The following is a 20036-nucleotide window of genomic DNA, read 5'->3' on the forward strand; positions in this document are numbered from 1 at the left end:
AGTAATTTCTGTTAAATTAATAGCAGAACGTCTGGTCTTTAACCAGCCCTAAACAGCACATGTCACCCTGCTGTTAATCTCTCTTCACTGGCTTCTAGTAGCAGCTCCAATCAAATTTAAAGCTCTTCTTCTGGCTTACACTCCTTCTCGCCCTCTACGCTCTGCTTGTGAAAGACGCCTGGTGCTCCCAGCCCAGCGTGGCTCCAAATCTCTAGCCAGACTCTTCTCCTCTGTTGTTCCCAAATGGTGGAATGAATGACCTAACTTTATATGATTCGCAGAGTCCCTCTCTACTTTAAGAGATGTCTATAGACTCATCTGTTCAGGGAACACATAAGCCACGTTTCCACCAAGCAGACTGGTTCTGTTTGTCTCAGTACGGCGCAAATTTTGTGGCGTTTCCACTGACTTATCCTGGGACAGATCCCCGAATAACTGAGACGAGCCGTCCCACTTTTTGGGACCCTTTTGTATGAGTGCTCTTAGAGGGTGGAGCTACAAATTGTCACTTACTCCGTGACAGCGCTGCATTTCTCCTGGTGGCACACAGTCTTCTCTGAAACAAAGCTTGATTGTTCTTTGTATCAAAGAGCTACATACCAATCCCAGAGAGGACGAAACGCTGCATGTCTTCATCCATGCTCTTTGTTTACTGTGTCACATTTTTCTTCTTCGTTGGATTTATTAGTGGGGTAAACTGTGTCACGCTGCTACGGCGTCAGGCTATTGTTTAACTGCTGCGGCTTTCAGCTTCTGGCTTACACGGCGCCGACCACCAGAGGGCACAGTTTTGCTGTGGAAACACAAACAGGATCAGGCTTAACGGCCCTTAATCTGACCCTTCTCCTCTTTGTCCTCAGGGGTCGAATAAGTCAGAAGGTCTCAGACTCAGCTCTTAGTGAACTTTCAGCACTAACTACTGAATGTTGTTGAAGGTTGAAGTATATTGCAACAATTAATTGTGGTTTGTTGTCCAGATTATTTTACATTATTAATAAAAAAATCCTGCACTTAATGACAGCACCTGCAGCCAAATAATTTGTACCACTTTGTGGCACTAACTTGGTTTTTCTTCTGTCTAAATTCTTGCTTGTGTTGTACGTCGCTTTAGACAAAAGCATCTTCTAAATGAAACTGTCAGTTTGATTGTTTTAAATTGTTTTCAAAAAAATGAAACAGTTATTTCACTACCTGCACCTTTGTTTTACTGATTTATTTGTTTTATTTACTTATTTATTCCTGCATTTCTTTTTATGAACAGCACTTTGTCTCAGCTGTGGTTGTTTTAAAGTGCTTTATGAATAAAGTTAAGTTGAGTTTTTTTTGTATCTTTACAATCTAGTAGAAGTTATGTCCTTTCAAAATAAAAGCATGTTTTATAATCAAAATCTTGAGAAAGTGAAGCATAAGAGGCGAGGGAAGCATCACAAATCAGTTTTGTGATGCAACATCTCCTCAGAATTTTACCTTCAGCATAAAAAGACAGATAAAGTTTAACCATGAAGACTATTATGATTTTATTTAGTCAGAGCTGAGCATTAAATCTTTTGCTGATTATGTATCAGCTGTACGTTTTTTGGTTTCCACTTTTTTTCACACTTCTCTTCAAGTATTTTTACTTCAAATCACTTTCTTACACACTCTGTTCCTTCAGTTTTCCCCTCTTTCTTAAAACACCCGTTGTGTGTTTGTGCCCTCCCTCCTCCAGGATTAGCCGTGGTCCTGTCCTGCAGTGCCATTCGTTTCGATGGGCTAAATTCCCACACAGCAGACTGAGAGCACGGCAGAGCCGGGTGAGGAGGTTATCGAGGGGCACCAGCTGGTTTCCTGGCCCTTATGTCGCTGAATGACGTTTACATTGTATGGGTGAGAGGTTTGACTGGGACCAGACGTCCAAACCTAAAAACGCGTGCAATGGTTCTGTAAGGAGCTTTGGATAAGAATCATCTGCCAAATGGTACATCAATGTTACATCCCAGGGACAGGCAGAGCTGTAATCCAGCACTCAAACACGCCCTAAACTCAGCCAATGATCCAGTTATTACACATGAGGATATAATTTGTAAGCTGCGAGCAGCTGGGAGAGACTGAGAGCGCTGCAGAGCGGTCGGCTCGGAGAGATAAGAGAGTCTAGACGGCATCACACACAGGGAAGAGTGCACGGGTACAGAAAGTCACAGAAACACACAAGGAGCGAACTGCAAACTGTAATCTGCATTAAATCCATCCTGCCCTTCAGATGAAGATGCATCACCCGGGGGGAGAGGTCTGTGTTCATCAGGCGCACGGATGTTTGAGTAAACAGCATCTGAAGATTCAAACACAGTGAGAGGAATCTGCTGCGAGAGGTTTCTGAAATAAAACTACTTCACGTTTAGTTTGATGACGTGAAGCAGCAGCTTTTTATTTATGACAGTGAGAAATTTGAGTCTGGGGAGAATTTTTGAAAATCAGAGCTAATGCTGAGATTATTACAGATTTTGGGTATTTTTTGTGATTCCATAATTAGGGGTTCATTTTAAGTCCAAGAGGTATACTCATCAGTTTTACAAAATATTAACTTCAAGCAATAACGAATTTCACAGTGGGTTATCTGGGTGATTTTTTTACTTTTATTTAATACAGAAAGTTAACAGTTGTTGCTTTGATTGCTTTTATTTTACGGACGTTTCCTTTCCTTCATTTGGTGGTGGTTCTTACACTGCAAAAACTGAAATCTTATCAAGTGTTTTTATCTTATTTTCAGTAGAAAATTCCTTTTTAGACTCAATATGAGCCAAATTCACATGACCAATCCAGAAAAATGTCTTGTTTAAAGTTATTTAAAGACAAAAATGAGGTCTGAATTGCTTGTAACCAGCAAAAAAAAAATCTGCCAATGGAACAAGAGAAAAGTTAGTTGTATTAAGACATTGTTCTAGTCTCAAGGAAATTTTCAAGCAATTTTCTCTTGTTCCATTGGCAGATTTTTTTACTGGTTACAAGCGATTCAAACCTCATTTTTGTACTCTGATAACTTGAAACAAGACATTTTTCTGGATTGATAAGTTGAAAGTGGCTCGTATCGAGTATAATAAGACAATTTTTACTTAAAAAAAGACAAAAACACTTGATAAGATTTCAGTTTTTTGCAGTGTAAGATTCGACTTATTACGCTCGATATGAGCCACATTTAACTGATCAGTCCAGAAAAATGTCTTATTTTGAGTTATTTAAAGACAAAAGTGAGCTCTGAATTGCTTGTAACAAGCAAAAAAAATCTGCCATAGAACAAAAAAATTTGCTTAAAACTAGAATAATGTCTTAATACAAGTAACTTTTCTCTTGCCTCAGTCTAAAAAGACATTTTCCACTGAAAATGAGACAAAAACACTTGATAAGATTTCATTTTTTGCAGTGTAGCCTTTTATGTTTTTATGTATTTCCTCACATTTCTCTTGTACCTCTCTGTTACTACTTCTTCTCATTTGTTTTTATTGTTTGTTTTATTATGTAAAGCATTTTGTAACATTGTTTTTAAAAAGTGCTGTATAAATAAAGTTTTTTTTATCAGTATTATTAACAGGTTGCATTGTTTATTTACCAAAAAATGCAAATCGTGTGTTTGAATTTACAGTTTTTGTGCTGTCAGATTTCTCAAATGTTAAGTTTGCTCTTCAAAATTAACACTAGAATACATGTTTGTGTTTATTATTTTTTAGTATTTGTTCAAAATAATCATTAAAATATGACAAAGGTGATTCAAAAGCAAATAAATAATTAATTTAGACAAAATAATTCACTTTGTGTGTGTCTAAGAATTCTGACTGACTGTGTTACTCGTTAAAAAAAACCCTTTAAATTAGCAATGGTTTGCTCCAAAGTCACATGACCCAAATCAGCTGAGGTCCCATCCTTTTTGGTGGGAACCTTGAAGAAAGTGTGTCATGTTTTAGCTCCTCCTCATCAATATTTCATCAGAATGATTGTCTGTACATGGGGCGCATTAACTGTTCATCAACTGTGTTACCAACATTTTCTGCTCTTCTTACTATAGATGTTATAAAAACCAAACTGTGAAGAAAAGGAGCAGAGATATGAGCTGATGGAGGTCAGGTGGTGCCATGTTCATGGTCTGCAGTTAGCACAAGGGACAAAAAATGGAGGAAATGTCGACTGTGTTAGCGTCACTAAATGTAGAGTTGTTGGAGCGTAGTCTGACATAAAAACGTTGAATAACTCTAAATTCAGTATTATATGGATTTATGTTGAAAAATAGGCACAACTTTTGTCCATAACACGGTTGACAAAAGGGCACCAATTTTTTTTATTTTTATTTATTTATTTTTCAATTTTTTTTTAGAATTCATTAGAGCTTAAGCTGGCCAATTAATTTATATATTTATATTAATTATTTAGTTTATTCCAGGTATAAACTTTGCAAACGAATAGAATATGAAGCAAAAAAATCACAGATTTTTTTCACTTTGCAATGAAGATGCATTGAGCTTCCTGCTGGGTTTGTTAAGTCATGCTACCGCCCTCCTTTTCAATGCAGCGCAGCGTAGGCCGCTGACGGTCAAATCCTGTGATTCATTCAGTCTTTCTCTCTGGTTTCTGCAGAGGAAAGACATAAAAATAGTCCCTGTGCTTGTTTCTGGATGTCTTCATGCAGAAATGCTGCAGATTAAACCTTCAGTGTTTTCACAACCCAGTAAAAAATGATAAGTCTGTAACTCTAGAGAAACAAAATAGTGAAAAACAACAGAATAACTTCTGGGTTCATTCATCATTCTGATCACTAACTCGGTCTCTGCTCGCTGAAATGTCTCCATAACAAATGAACTGTGTGAGAACAACGAGGACTAATCTAAGTGCCCGACTAAATGACTTAATAAGATCAGCGTCCTCACACACACACACACACACACACACACACACACACACACACACAGAACGAGCACTGCAGACACCCACAGTCTCTGGTGGGAGCAGTGGGCCTCTGTTGACATGTAATGGAGCCTTCCTAAAGGGATTAAGGGGCAGACTGTGAAATGAGCTGAATGCGCCTGCTTGGAGAAGAAGGACCCCGAGGGCCGGCAGGAGAGACAGGATTAAGTCACCCGCTGTGTCTCTGCGCTAACTGGGTGTCATTTCCATACTTTGTCACGCCACTTTGCCGTCACCTGATTCATTCGCTCGTACTGTCGGAGCATCCGGTGAGGAAGGAGAAGATAGAGACGTTTTTGTCCTGCGTCGAGGATTCGAAATCTTTCAAAACCTGAACCTCGACCTCAGGGCTTCAAGGATCCTGCTTGAAAAACTCAGCATCTTTTCTTGTTCCTTCTCTTGTTTATTGCCTTAATATTCTCTCTTTAGTGTTGCCGCCTTCCCCTTTGAGGACAGCTGGAAATAGAACAAAGCTAATTTAGCCTCCATGCAAAAACACAGAGTGGAATTAAAATGTAGGACATCCAGTTTAATCCAGACTGTCTGGATAAAAACGACTCCACGTAGACGTCTTCATGTGCTCACTATTAAATCACACAGAGGAGACATCTTTCCCCCTCATTAGCTGAATCCGTCCTCTTCTCCTGTGCCCTCCTCATGGTCCATTTGCCCACTTCTTCCTACTTGTCATCTCTGTTTCCTGAATCTTTCACTCTCCCTCCGTCCCTCATTTGGAGCGTGGTCTCCTCTCCTTACAGTATGCCGCTCGTTTTTTGTTTTCTTGCTTCAATCAGATTATTACAGTTCTGTCACTCCCCCCTGTTTTTCCGAGGCATGGAGAGCCATTTGTTTGCAGAGTGGAAACTCCTGAAGCTGTGATGAAATTAAATTTCTCTCCTGTTTGTTACACCCTCCTGCTTCTGCTCATTTCTCGCAGTGTGTGTGTGTGTGTGTGTGTGTGTGTGTGTGGGCCTGCCTGCTGGCACAGCAGCAGCTAGTTACTGAGCGTGTCATCACAGCAGAATCTGCAAAGGGGGAAGAGGATTCCCGGGGGATGCTAGACGACTGTTGCTGGAAACAACTGGGGTGGGCTCAATATGGATTGCTTATTACTGGAAACAAAGCCAAAACATCGGGGTTTGTCTGTTTAAAGCAGCTGTTTGATCAACAAACACTGAACACGAAGGGTGAATCCCAAAGCTCCAAAGTTTCATCCTTGATTCCTCCACTTGGGTTTTAGTCCCTCCGACCAGAGATAAATGGAAATGAAGAGAGGAGGAAGGAAACAAGGAGACATTAGACGTCCTTTCCTTTGGAGCGTCACATGATGCAACGTCGGTTAGTCGGTGTTGTTAACCTGCTTAAGTAATATTAATTTATTTGATCTTTAGTATCATTGTTGTTATTGCTGTTACTTCTTATATTGCTACTGCTTCCAATATCACAATAATCAATACCACTATCAATATTATGATTACCCAATGCATTACAAAAGTCTTTCATTTATGTTTTTGTTTTCCTTGTTGTTATAAACGTTTTGTTGTCCAGTAATTTCTGCTATAATGTTTACATTATTGCCAATATTATCACTGCAATCACCACCTCATAACCCTTTCATCTGTCACTATGTCATTCTCTCGTATTGTTGCACAAAAAGAAGAAGAAAAAAAATTAATTGGAAAAAAAAAGAAAAAAAAGCACAGGGATCACTGTTCTGGTAAAATACAGTATTAGATTATTTTCAATTACAGTGACAAAAACAAACAAACTTGTGATTATCGATATCGGTATCGGCCAAAAGGGGTTTCGATATATCGGCATATCGGCTATCGGCAAAAATCCAATATCGTGCATCCCTAGAGTGTATGATGTCTCAGGAAAACTAAATATTAGTCATTTATCAGATTTCTGGGAAAATAGGAATTATGATACCCTTAACTAACCCAATGCTCACGAATAAAACTTTATAAACTCTAAAGAAGATTTTACAAGTGTTTTTTTTTTTGATAGACTTTTCTCTCAGACTTGAATTATCATCATAAAGAAAAACAGAACAAACAGGAAAACGGATGAAAAAAACATTAATATTTTATCCATTTATTCAACTTTATGAATTATTTGGTTAGATGATGAATTTGACCTTCACAGTAATAAAAACTCAGAACCTTTCAGTATCTTCAAAAATCTCATCAAAACCAAAGCTAAACCTTGTTTTTTGTTTTTTCTTTCCTGTTGTTTTTTTCCCTTCAGTTTAGTGGAAATTTCGATTTTATGTTTGTGGTTTGTTTTGCTTTCTATCTTACTCCAAGAAAGACTTAATGGAAGGTTGAAGGCAGAGAGTGTTTTCGTTTTGTCGGTCGTGTGTTTAGTCAACATTTTGTGAGAGAAGAGGCAGATACAACAAGACTTTTCTTCTTTCTGCTCCTTTTCATTCACTTGATATTTCATTTTTATAGTGTATCTATATTTTTTATGACAACCATAGACTGTAAAAAAAAAATGGAAAAAGTGAGGTCTCCTCAAAAACTGCTCCCCCTGGTGACTGGCTGCAGTATAGGTTTAAAAATACAGCTTTCCAGTCATTCCAGATGGGCTGTGGTCAAACTTTAAAAAATTAATACACCTGGTAGAAATGTTTCCCACATCCGATTGTTGTGGTGATTTGAAGATATTATTTGGCTGTCTTGTATCCAAGTCCTCTTTTTTTCTGAAAAGTTTCGTTTTCATTAGTTATACAAGGTTAAAAACAAGGTTTTATGTAACGTTTGACGATGATTGACAGCAGGGCTTGACGCTTAGCATTTTCCCAAGTAGCACGGGTGCTACCAAGCAGAAAAATCTAGTAGCACACAAATATTTTTAGTAGCACAATGAAAAGTTACCAAGTATGTTTTTCTTTACTACAAAGATATCCGGTCAAGGAGGAGGCCTTTATAAGCAGAATATTTCCATTTATTTGAATAAAAAACATACATGGTATCCCATGATATCCCTTATGGGGGCGTGTCTTTTGGTGAAAAGACTTGTGGGAAACTAGCTCTCCTGTTTCCTCCCTCATCGCTCCTCTTCCTTCTCCTTTGCGCACAATTAACGCTTTGGGACACCACTGAATACGGCGGCTCAGAAAGTACTTCTGGTGCCACGGAGGAAAGAGGAGAGAGGAGACTGCAGTTTATCGCTTTGGGATTCATCCAAATTGTCCTTCAACGATGAAAGAACCTTTTTAAGAAACTCTTGATGCTTTTTCTTTTACATCCGCCACTTTAATGAAAGGGTATACTTTGGAATGGGGCTTCGATGAAAGAGGAAAGAGGAATGTGGTGAAGCAGGTGTTCATGCATCAGCTGCTCTCATCTTCTCGAGTCAGATCTGATGAATGAGGAGGTTTGATTTGTTTACATTCACCTTCATTGATAAACCTGCCAGATCCAGTGAATGGAAAGCCTCAGGTTACCGTTTGGCTGCACAAAGGATACATTTTATTTTCATTCTGCATCTTTTTGGCGGGGTATGCTCTCCCTTGAGAGAACCCTGGCAAGTTCACCTTCTCTCGAATTTCAGCGTAGCTAAGCCAGCTCAGTCACAGTGATCACGGCGCTAGCCAATCCCGCTCTTCCCTTACACGTGTGTTTTCTCCCTCTTCCTGCTGGCCAGTCGAGAGATGTTTGAATGAATTTTTTTGACAGGTTCAGTGTTTGACAGAAAACTGAGAGGGAGAATCAAACGCCCCATGGTGGGGATCAAACGGCGCAGCCTGCAGTCACCTATCCCTGGACGACTCGGCTTCATCACGGCGCAGACCGACAGGAAAACAGAGAGAAGTGTAAAGGAGGTTAATGGAGGAGGCAAACAGAGAGATCTGAGAGGAGCAGGAGTGACAGGAATCAGAGGAAAGAGGAGAATAAGATACAGGAGGTCTTCATGTCACGACAGTCGTTGGCAGAGACAAAAAGCTCGTAAACAACCTTCTCATTTTCTTCCTGCTTATCACAATATTCGCTTCACGATTTGTCTTCTGTCGCTGCTTTCCAAAGTAACTTTTTTCTCCCTTGACCCCTTGATTCCTCCTTCTCTCTGCTCCTATCAGCCTTTCCCTCTATCACCATCATTATCTCCGTCCTTCTGTCTTCTCGCCGCCATTCCCATAAATTTACTGTTCCATTTCTGTCATTCTCCGTCTCTTTATCTCCCCTCCTCCCCTCCGCAGGGCGGTTGTGCTGCTGCGTTTCTGCCTGCAGAGTCTGCAGCTTTTCTCTCAGACGCTCTCATCTCATTATCGTACATTATAGCCTCGGCTGGCTCCCCTGACCTTCTCTCTTCTCCGTGCAATCTGCTGTTCCTCGCTCGAATCGTCGCCGCCGTTGCAGTCCCCTCTCCTGGTTTTAGTTTGCAGCAGCACGGAGAGAGTTGTTTTTCCTCCTCGCATGAATAATGGATGTGAGCCAGAAGAAGGAAACTTTAAACAATGGGGTGTTGAAACTTGGGGCACATTGAGAATAAAGTGTATAGTCCTTGACCGGGGGCTTTTTAATTTAGGTGGCTATCTTAATGAGTGAGTTTAAAGCACTTTGTACGATAATTGTATCGCTATTAAATTTAATTCTCCAGTAAATAGCTTCTCTAATGAACACGCTGAAGCTGGAGGCTCTGGACTGAGGAAGTGATGGTGGAAGGTGCAGGCCGCACAGTTGCGTAAACTTTCAGTAATAATGATCCTCAGAGTTTACTCTTGGCACGAAGCACTCAGGTAAGTATGGAAAATGGTTTGGCAGGATATCAAACACACTCTCAGACTTTACTCTTCTATAATCAGGGACTTATAATGATCGTCAAAGCAAAGTATTGGCTCCAAAGCTTGTTTAGGTGTTTCTCTTTTAGCTCCATTAACTTCATTGGATCAGGTTTCGGAAACACTTTTTCACATAATCAAAGCGATATTTCTGAATTTTCAAAGAAGTACAAATTATATTGTTGTTTCCTTTACAATTAGAATGACACACAACTTGAGTAAAATCTAGAAATGCACGATTGGATGGGCCCTGTTGGCTATGGCTGCCTTGTGCAGCAGCTCTCTCTTCTTTGTCCGTTTCTTGTAATTTTTTCATCTCATTTTTGTAATCTTTGTATTTGGAGTGGATCATTACTTCGTATGGTTCATTTGTTGATCATGGACACTAGACATTTTGTGTCTTCAGTGATATTTTTACTATTTTTGCTCCTGTGTTTGTCTGGAGATCCTACATGTAACCATGGCTGCATTGTTTACATTTGAAATCAGCTGTTAGCAGCCTGTAGCATGTCAGTGCTGACTGGTCCAAGGCCAGATGTTTCCTCACAAGGTGAGGAGAAGGAGGTGAGGATGACGTGCTGGTTCTCATGTGTGAGCTACGAAGTGACGACATAGACCTGTCCTTCCATCCATCGTTATTGGGAACATAAGATCTATCTCCAATAAGATGGACAAGCTAGCCGTGCTCACCCAGCAACAGAGGGAATACCAGAAGGCAGAGTAGCATCATGCTATTCACAGACATGGCTAACAGAGCTAACACCAGACACCAACACCACATTGGAAGAGCTTCACCTGCTGTGAGCAGACAGGATCCAGGAGACAGAGACTGAACAGACTGCTGAAGAAGCTCAGTCCTGGACCCTGTGGAGGTGGAGGCTGGCTGACTGGACAATGATGGACAAGCTGTCAGTAACTTTTTTGTTTCCTAAAAATAATTTCTTAAAATGTTATTAGCCTAGGTAGATTAACAGGTCTTAAAAAGCGGTATTTACTTTTTTCGTTCGTCAGTTGGCTACGCCTAATTGCTGACACGAAGAAACTCCCCGCCTGCCGAAGCGTAATGGTGATTTGGTTATTTTCTTTTCTGATAATTCTGAAACTGTTACACACTGAAGACATAACTCAATGGAGGTGCATCTGTTATTCACGTCCAGTGACGTTTTTTTTTTTTAGAAAAATGTGTTTCCATTGCACTTTTATGATAAACTGTAATACCAAAACTTCTGAAAAACCACCTCATGAAAGCTTAAAAGCTTTTTCTTGAAATTAGAGAGTCTTTTTGAAATGTTGGTGTTTCCATTTTTCCACTGGGATATTAAGGTTTTGCATATTTTTAGGTGTAATGACAGAAAACTGCAGCATCCTCCACACCTAATGTGCCTCGCAGGATTAATTATAGATGTTTACAGAGGGTGCGCTGTAACCATTCTCTGAGATTTACCATCAAACAGACTGTCACGCTGGGTATCACCAACCAAACTGTCTGCACCGTCTAAGTTTAACACTCAGGAAAGGAAGGCAAACACAGCAGTGTGCTAATGAGCTGCAGGTATCTGCAGAACAAACTCCAGAGGAAACAAAGAGGAGCGCTGCAAACAGAAATAGCTGCAGGAGAGAAAACTGTACAGACAAACTTTGTTTTTGATTATATAAGTTTTTTAATGTTGGAGTTGTTTTTTTTTCCCCTTTCTCTCTCTCTCTGTCAGTTATTTCCTGGAGCTGATGACTGAGAGGGTTCATTAATCATTGCACGATGTGGAGAAGAAGAGTTATCCTTGAGGTCTTTTGATTGGAGGCTAACTCGCTACCGAAAGAAGAGGGTGATGAAAGATTGAAAACTGAACGAGGATAAACATGGAGAGAGCTCTCAAGGAAAAAAAACAGATGAAGAGACTTTTACTGGTTTAATATTAAAGAGGGTGAAGAATTTAAAGGGTCAGAGCAAGGATAAAACAAAGGATAGAAATTAAAAGGGAGAAAAGACAACAGAGGAATATGTAGAGAGGGAAAGTAGACAAGAAAACACAAGAAAGCAGAGGGTTGAAGGATAAAAACTGAAGTAGCAATTAAGAAAGTAAAAGAGAAATGTTTGGAGTTTCAAGAACAAACAACAAGATGAAAAAGTCTCAGAGATGAAGCAAAAAGAGACAAAAAAAGTGAAGGCAGAGGATGGACAGAGACTGAAAATGAGGATGACGGAGCAAAGGAGAAATATAGGAGAGAAAAAAGGCCAGAAGCAAACAAACCAGAGGAGAAATAAGAAGGAAAGAGATAAAAAAGCATCTCTGTGAATAAAGGTAGCCAGGAGCAGAAAAACAAAGCAGAGCAGAGAGAAGGTGAGAGGATCGAGGAGAGAATAAACGAATAAAGCCGAGGATGGACTGAGGAGTAAACACGATCCATCACTGCTGACCAACACCTCCTCCTCCTGAATACTAAACTTTAAACTCTTTGTTTTTCTGTTTATCTGCAGCTCTGCTTCGATTCTTGTGGGTTTACATCCTTCTGTGGATGATTTAGAGAAACGATGAAGGCGTCACATGACGGAAAAACCTGATCTGACCTGTCGATGTGTTCATGGACTTTCACTTCAGAAAGTTGGATTTAATGCATCGCTGAGCCTTGAAAGCCTGTGACAGGTTTTCCTTCCTCAGACCACTTCAGGTAGGTAGTGACCCCTGCAGACCGGGAACACCTCATAAGAGCTGCAGCTTTGAGCCGCTCTGACCCGGTTGTACTTCTGTCATTATTTGATCCTCGAAGTCTCTCATCCTCACACTCAATTCAGAGATTCTTCCTCTTTCCTTCGTCACACCTTGGGCTCGGACAAAGTTACCAAAGCATCTTCAAATATCTTTTAAGACCCAAATAATCTTGTTTTCTCTGACTATGTAAACACCAAAACTACATAAGAAGAGTAGACTCTCTTCTTTAAGTCTCTCTTCCTGTTTTTGATCAAAAAAACAGACCAACTTTTTTGACTACATTCAGCTCTGGCACCACATCGTTTGACTGTTCTTTCTCTCTGAACTATGGCGACATATCCTCAGTTGGAGCGTGAGCTGCCTGAACTTTTCTGACTTGCAGCGTCTCTCTATGTCTCTGTCATCTTACATCTTCTCCTCATATCCATGCTGAGCTCTCGTCCAAAGAGCACACCGCTCTCACCCACAGTAGTTTACGAGCAGGATTTTGATTGACAAACCACCAGACCCCGCCTCTATAGACGAGAGGAAAGAAATTCTGTTTGATGCATCGAAATATTTCTTAGCCCAATTCAATATCGATTCAGCAAATCCTCTAAACTGATTAATCTCCTGGAAAGTGAGGGGGACTACACGTGTTATTTGCGTTGTATGGATGAGGGCCACCAGAGACCAAACAACAACAAAATGGCAGCCAAAGCAGCAGCAGCAGCATAAAGCCAGATCCTTCAGCTTTAAAGTCTGACATTTGGGTTGTTTCATTTCTCTAAAACGTACGGTGACATACCACGTATGTTCACATGGGGCATGAAAACAGATAATTGAAGCATTTAAATCAATATTTAATCTAATTGATATTGAATCGAATCACAACCTAAGGAATCAAAATCGAATCAAATCGTGAGGTTCTTAGCAGTACCCAGCCCTACTATAGATGTCATTAACAGCAAAAATATTGGCCAGTTGAAGGACCCATAATTGGCAATGGCACGTCACTTTCCACATGTGCCCCTTACCAAACCAAACAGCAAGTTTATTTACGAAAAAAGATGAAGATGGGGCCATCAACAAAAATCGGGTATTTGTAGCTTGTTTAAAAAAAGAATTTTCATATCGACCGCCTGACGAATCATTTTAGAATATTTTTGGACAAGATGCCCTGAGTTTTTATTCAATCACCAAAAAATGTGGACTTACAAATCTTTTCTTCTTTGAGTATACATTTGATTGGTCATTTGATTGGCAATTTTGTAACGTCCTAGGAGATATGAGATTAAAAATGCAATTAATTTGATTAATTAATTACAAATCCTGTAATTAATCAGATTATTTTTTTAATTGCCTGACAGCACTAGTTTTTGTTTGTTTGTTTTTGTTTTCTTGCATTCACTCTGTTTTGCTCTCCTTCACATCCTCTCCACCTCCCAGTTTCTATTTCTGTTTCTCCAGCAACAACCTCCTGAGCTGAAAACAAAACCCGAGCAGAGGTGCATTGTTCTCTGATGAGTGTCCACTTGAGGCTGATTCAGGAGCAGAGGAAACCCCGTTAGAGCCCATGTTAAAACCTTCATTTTTACAGCCCAACTGGAACAACTCCTTCTGACTTATTTTGGTCTACATGCTGCTAAATCTTTAGAAAGATAAAACTATTTTCTCCTAAGTTGCACTGAAACAATCACTGACTCTGTGGGACTATTGACAGGACCAGTTGAGGGGTTAAGTGCCTTGCTCAAGGACGAGTCCAGTGAAAGTGAAGGATGAGTCTCTGTTCCTTTCCCGACCCCCTGCGCCATCCATCATCGTCATCCTCCCCTCCCATCTCTTTATCTGTGACCACCACCTTCACGCAACCTCCGCTCATCCTCACTGTCCCGCCACAGCTGCTCCTCCAGCCTCTCCTCCTCCTCTTCACACGCTCCCTCCATCACTGTCTGTCTCCTAACCACCCACTGCTTCGTCTATCTGCAGCGGGATCTGATGAATGGCTGAGTTTGATTTCGGGGGAGGAAGGAGGGAGGAAGGTGGAGGAATGAGAGTGACATTAACTTTCACTTTAGCTCATGATGTTATTCGGAGCGATTAAACAGAATCTCGGTTCATCAGTATCAAAAGAGAAACCCGAGACCTTTAAATCACTCACGGTGGCCTGGAAAAAGTTTAATGGGCTTTTTTAATGTGCGGGCTGTTATTGGTGGGAGGACGGAGCTGTCATTTACTCTGCAGTTACTGGAGTTTTGCATTATCTTAAACAGAAGATGGTTTTCATCAGCTCTGAGAGGATCAGGAGTGTGATGCTGAGGCTGGAGAAACTTATATTTTCATGCACATTTCTTTCTCTTAGTTTGACTTTTGCCTCTGCTTTAGTCAGTTTTCGGTATTTTCTTTTTGTATTTCTTTATTTTTTGTTGGAAAAGACATTTTCATTAATATAAAATTGAATTCAAGCTTTCACACCAGCAGCGTTCCTTCGCTGAGGGAAATTGGGGCTTTTATTTTTTCAGACCAAAGTTGATTTTTCTAAAGTTTCGCTTGCGACGAGTACACATCCGACCAATCAAAACGCTCGTTGTTGACAGGTCACATACCAAAACACTCAACATTGATTGTCTTCGTGTCCCAGCAGCCGGTTCTTTATGACAAAAGACAAAAACACTACAAAGACAACTATTACAAAGACATTGGAGGAGAACAGCTGCAGAGATTGAATTTGACGCCTCCTTTGCAATTGAGTGCCGTTTATTTGTGTCACCGTTGGTGTGCAAAGGCTTTTACACATTTTAAATCTTCATATAACATCCACATATGTTTACGTCACTTATATAAATGAATTACTCTTTACATTGTATCTCTGAGGAGGTTGAAGGAGAAAGACTGATGGGGGAGTCAAACAAATGGGGAAACAAATTCAATCCACTTGATCCAGATGAGATTAAACTTGTCTTTTTGAATCCTTAGATTGTTGGTCAAATTCTCCATTTCAAAGATTTCTAAGATTATTTCCAACCAGTCGTCCCTTGTAGGTGGTAGAGGATTGAAAAATTTCGAGTAATGAACTTTTTGCTAGCTTCCAGGAGGGTCTGTAATAACTTCTTTTCATCCCTCTCTTTTATTGAAACAATGTTACCGGGATAAAAACCTTCAAAATTCAGTTGTATTTGAATGTTGAATAATTTGTCAACCGTTTTGAGGATTTTCTCCCAAAACAAACTCAGTTTGAGCCCCAGAAGACATGACAATGGTTCACCACCCCTGAACCACGCTGCCTCCAACATGTTAGACTTGAGTTCTAGTAGCTATTTTTCTTGATTAGGTGTCTTAAAGTATCTAATAATATTTTTCCAGCAATGCTGTCTCCAGTTTACCGAGTTGGTTGAGGAATAAGGCTGGGTATTGCCAAGAACTTCACGATTCAATTCGATTCGATTTCGATTTTGATTCTTTAGGTCGTGATTTGATTCGATATTGATTTGATTCGATTATTGATTTTCATGCCCCATGTGAACATATGTGGTATGTCACCTCACCTTTTGGAGCAATAAAACAACCCAAACCTCAGACTTTAATGCCAAAGGACCTGGCTTTATGCTGCTGCTGCTGCTCATCCATACAACGCAAATAACACACACAGTCCCCCTCACTTGCCAGGAGATGAATCCATTCAAAGGATTTGCTGAATCTATATTAAATTGGGCAAGGAAAATTTTTTGATGCACTGATTCATCAATATTTTTACCCACCCACATTGAGTAACATTGAAAACTGCAAATTTCTTCCTTAACGACCACTGAGATCCTTATCTCTGCTCCCATTTCCCATTCATTTCTTTTAATGCACAAAGTGTTGTCATTTTTAGCCATCAGACGAGTTTTACATAGTTTAATAGTAGATTTATTAGGCATTAAATTGAAAGTCACACTCTGTTGTTGAACAACCTGAGAAATTACACTTCTGATTGAAATAGTAATCGAATTTTAGATAACTTAAAAACTACTTTGAATACTTTCTGATATAGTTTTTTGGTGTAAATAAAAGGTATGTTGTCAAAGCTTTCCTTACCCAAGATTCAAATCTAAGTTTTCTGTATTTTCAACCATATTTTCTCACTCTGGTCTGTCCAATTTGTTTAGCATTCATGGATTCATGAAGACACTTCTTCTCAGCTTTATCTGAGGAGCATTCGTTGATGAACTGCCTCTTAGTCGATCTTACAAACAGTTTGAGATGATTTTAGAGATGATTCCACTCATAAAACAAACCTGAGATATCACAGAGTAGCAAATTTTGACAGTAAAACAGCTGATGCTGTGTTTTCAAGTGAAACGATTCACCGAGGATGTCGACCCCTGCTTGCAAACATCACATGAAATTATAACAGAGATGCACAGAGGATCAGGTTTTATGTTTTGCTCCTTCAGCAGGAGAACTGCTGGCATGAAAACAGAAAAATGAGACAGATTCAAAGATCTCCTAAAGCAGGAAACCTCCTGATGGCCTCGACGCTAACAGGTGAGAAGATGAAGGATGTGAAAGTATGCAAAGGAAGAGAAAGATGAGAGTACGTACTTCCTGTCCAGAGAGGTAGTAGGCAGCCAGGAGTCCTCCGATGAAACGGATGTTGACCTCAAATACGGACACCTCGGCATTCTGGGAAAAGAAAAGAGCACAGAAAAGCACATCAGAGCTGCAAACTGTTTGTTTACAATGTTTCTTTTATTTGTGTCACAGTCGATCATTTATCGGTTAGTTTTTTCATTTCAACATCGTCTTTTCTTAGCTCCTCTAGGTTTACTCTTTTTTTGTACCACTAGAAAGTTTGTGGTTTGGTTTCTTCTCTGTGTTTGTAAAACCTTCAAAAAACCCTGAAACCCACAGGTGCAGCAGAGAGATACATACATTTTTAACCACTCATCCTCACACAGAGCACCAATCATTAGAAGATGACTCTTACGATGAGCATCAGGCTGATTGTTTTACGGCAGATGAATGCAGACACTTTTGCTAAAACTGAGAACATGAGTGGAAAAATGTGCATGAAATGTGTGGCATCTGTTGGAGAGCCTTAAAAGCCCCCATTAACAAATTAATGACTCCAAACTTAACCCTGACATTCACTATAAGTCAGCTACGTGTGGATAAATACTTCACGCACGACTCTGCATATTTCTTCAACTAATTAAGCAGAAACTTGTCATTGCTGGGTATCATTTCGTAGCCTCGGGGAGAGCGTACGCTGGTGTTCTCTGTCTGCTTGTTTGTGAAGCACCATTTAATTGGGGCTAAATCTCAAATAGATCTTCTGTTTTTTCCATTCTATCACTTGTTTTGCAGCTTTCCTAGAAACCAACAGTCTGTGTGAGCACTCAGAGTTGATTTCTTTCAGACAAATGAATGCGCAAACACACAGGCAGGTACTTCATGTAAAAATAAAACACGACTCTTTGATTGGCGATGTGTGTGATGCCATAAAACTGCTTCTGCTAAATTGAAATGCTGAGAGCTGCTTGCAAATTACTTTGCGACCTTGCACGGATATTTTCACAGAAGAAATGAAAACATTCAGACTTGAGGACTCGCACATCTCACTTAAGGTCAGTCTCAGTAACCTCGATTTTACAGTGAATGCACTCAAGAGGGGGAACAAAGAGAAGAAGGAGTGGAGGAGAAGAGGTACGCTGTATGAAATTTTAAAACAGTCACTACTTCTGCTCTTACAGCGGGGTCAGGGTCACTGCTACAGCTGTTTGAAACTTTCAAACTGCTGCTGTTGAGCTTATGTGACTACATTAAACCTTTCACGACGGATGTGTCGGCGCCGACACATCGCACTATTAAGGACCGCTATTCCTAAGCGGTTTGTGAAAGCTGATATGTGGTTTTAGGGTAATTTTACTCAGGCATTTAAGGAAACCTGCAAATACACACAAGATGAGTATCTGAAGGAGCAACACCATGTCACAAAAGGTAACGGTAGATGGGATGAATGAAGCAGTCTCTGTCTATTTTTTACTATTTATGCGTATTAATATGTGTAGATTGAGGCTTGTATTGTGTGGTGACTTCTTTAAACACTGAACTAGGAATGGGAATCGAAAACTGGTTCCTGTTGAGAATCGATAAAAAATGTTTCAATCCATCAATATCTTTAGCCTTTGTGCTTAACGATTACCTTATTGATTCTTTACATTGTGTCGGAGCCGCCAGGCCTTACGTCAACTAGTCTGCCGCAGCTATCTTAGCTTAGCAGTTAGATAACGTTTCCCAAGAAAACTCTGATTCCGGATTTTCAGCTTGAAGTTTTACTGAAGAACCGACTTCATAAAGAAATGTACATCACTCTCTCTCAGGAGATTCATATTCAGTACATTCGAAATGGTATAAATCACCTAATTTACCAAAATAACAAAATAGCGCAAGTCTGATGCTAAGGTATATGGGAAACTGCATTGATATGCTAACAGTTAGCACACATCAGTATGACTTTAGCTTCAGAATAGAATTTCAACCCTTGTCACAGAAACATATCACATCAACTCTTTGTAAAAAATACTGAGACTTTCAAATGTCAAAAGCTAACAGGCTAATGAAAGGCTCATGGCTGACTTCATAACTACGGGAAGGTTCCAAACAACTTAAACCATTGCTATAACCACTTTTAGACACTAGATGGCCTACTTGGATTATTAATATATTACAACACAATACATAAACGTCACATTGTGCAATTTTTACCTGTGTCCCCTTTAGTTTCACTTTCAGTTTGTCCTGTTGAGAGGAGCAGTGATGCTCAGGTGGTGTGAGTGTGAGGAGAGATTCTGGTGGTTTTAGCGACCTTTTTTATTCACAAAATAAGCGACTATGCTCAGAAATATAAATGCACACCTGTTTTTGAATGTTTGATCTCTAAGTTCTTCTTGTAAAATCTACTTCTGATGTTTAATTGATGTTTTTCCTTCACTAAACCTCTAAGTTCCTATTCTGTCTTTGTGTTTTTCTCCATTCTAAACTGTTTTACTCTCATTTAACAAGCAGTAAATTGGAAATAACTCCAAATATTGAAAGTTCCAAGTGTTCCAGAGAAATGGGCCAAAGCATTTTTTCGCAGGACATTTTTGACAATGTTGTAGTCAAAACTAGAAAAGCAGACCTCCACCAACACTTTAGTCCTACTTTAATTTTATACTCCCTTTCAGCAGACTGTCTGCTACAATTTGGTGTTAATTTCAGGTTTGTACAATAATTTGTTTCCTGACAGTGTTGAAAATTATGATGATGCTGTGCATGTTTCATATTCTGAATCTTAGTATCCAGAATATTTCCAGGATCTGGATCGTACTTTAACATCCGTCAGAAATTATGGTGAGCTTGTCTTGCATTGTTTTGCAAAGCAATCAGACCATTTATGGTGGAGTTATATACACATATGGTGAAGACGGTCCTATCTCACAATGATAAAGAGTCCTGGATCCAGACGTTGATCCGGATCACCTCCAAAATGTATCCACTTCTTCCTTTTCCTATTTTGAACATTTCCTGAGAATTTCATCAAGGTCTGTTTGTTACTTTTTGAGTTATGTTGTTCACAGACAAACAAACTGTCCCAGAAACTTTAC

General features: G+C 39.7%; 1 protein-coding gene across 3 annotated transcripts in view; it reads right to left on the minus strand.

Moving 5' to 3' along the window:
* man1a2 (mannosidase, alpha, class 1A, member 2) overlaps nucleotides 1-20036 on the minus strand; it is a 151969-nt gene that overhangs the window by 36322 nt on the left and 95611 nt on the right. For all 3 annotated transcript variants that reach the window (XM_074694550.1, XM_074694549.1, XM_074694551.1), the window contains exon 6: nucleotides 16990-17070. In XM_074694550.1, coding sequence (XP_074550651.1) covers nucleotides 16990-17070 — 81 coding nt within the window. The remainder of the gene's footprint in view (nucleotides 1-16989; nucleotides 17071-20036) is intronic.

This window comes from Halichoeres trimaculatus, unplaced genomic scaffold (genome assembly GCF_033239565.1).
Source record: "Halichoeres trimaculatus isolate MK-OKI-2021-1 unplaced genomic scaffold, fHalTri1.1 fHalTri1_scaffold_19, whole genome shotgun sequence".
Taxonomy (NCBI): domain Eukaryota; kingdom Metazoa; phylum Chordata; class Actinopteri; order Labriformes; family Labridae; genus Halichoeres; species Halichoeres trimaculatus.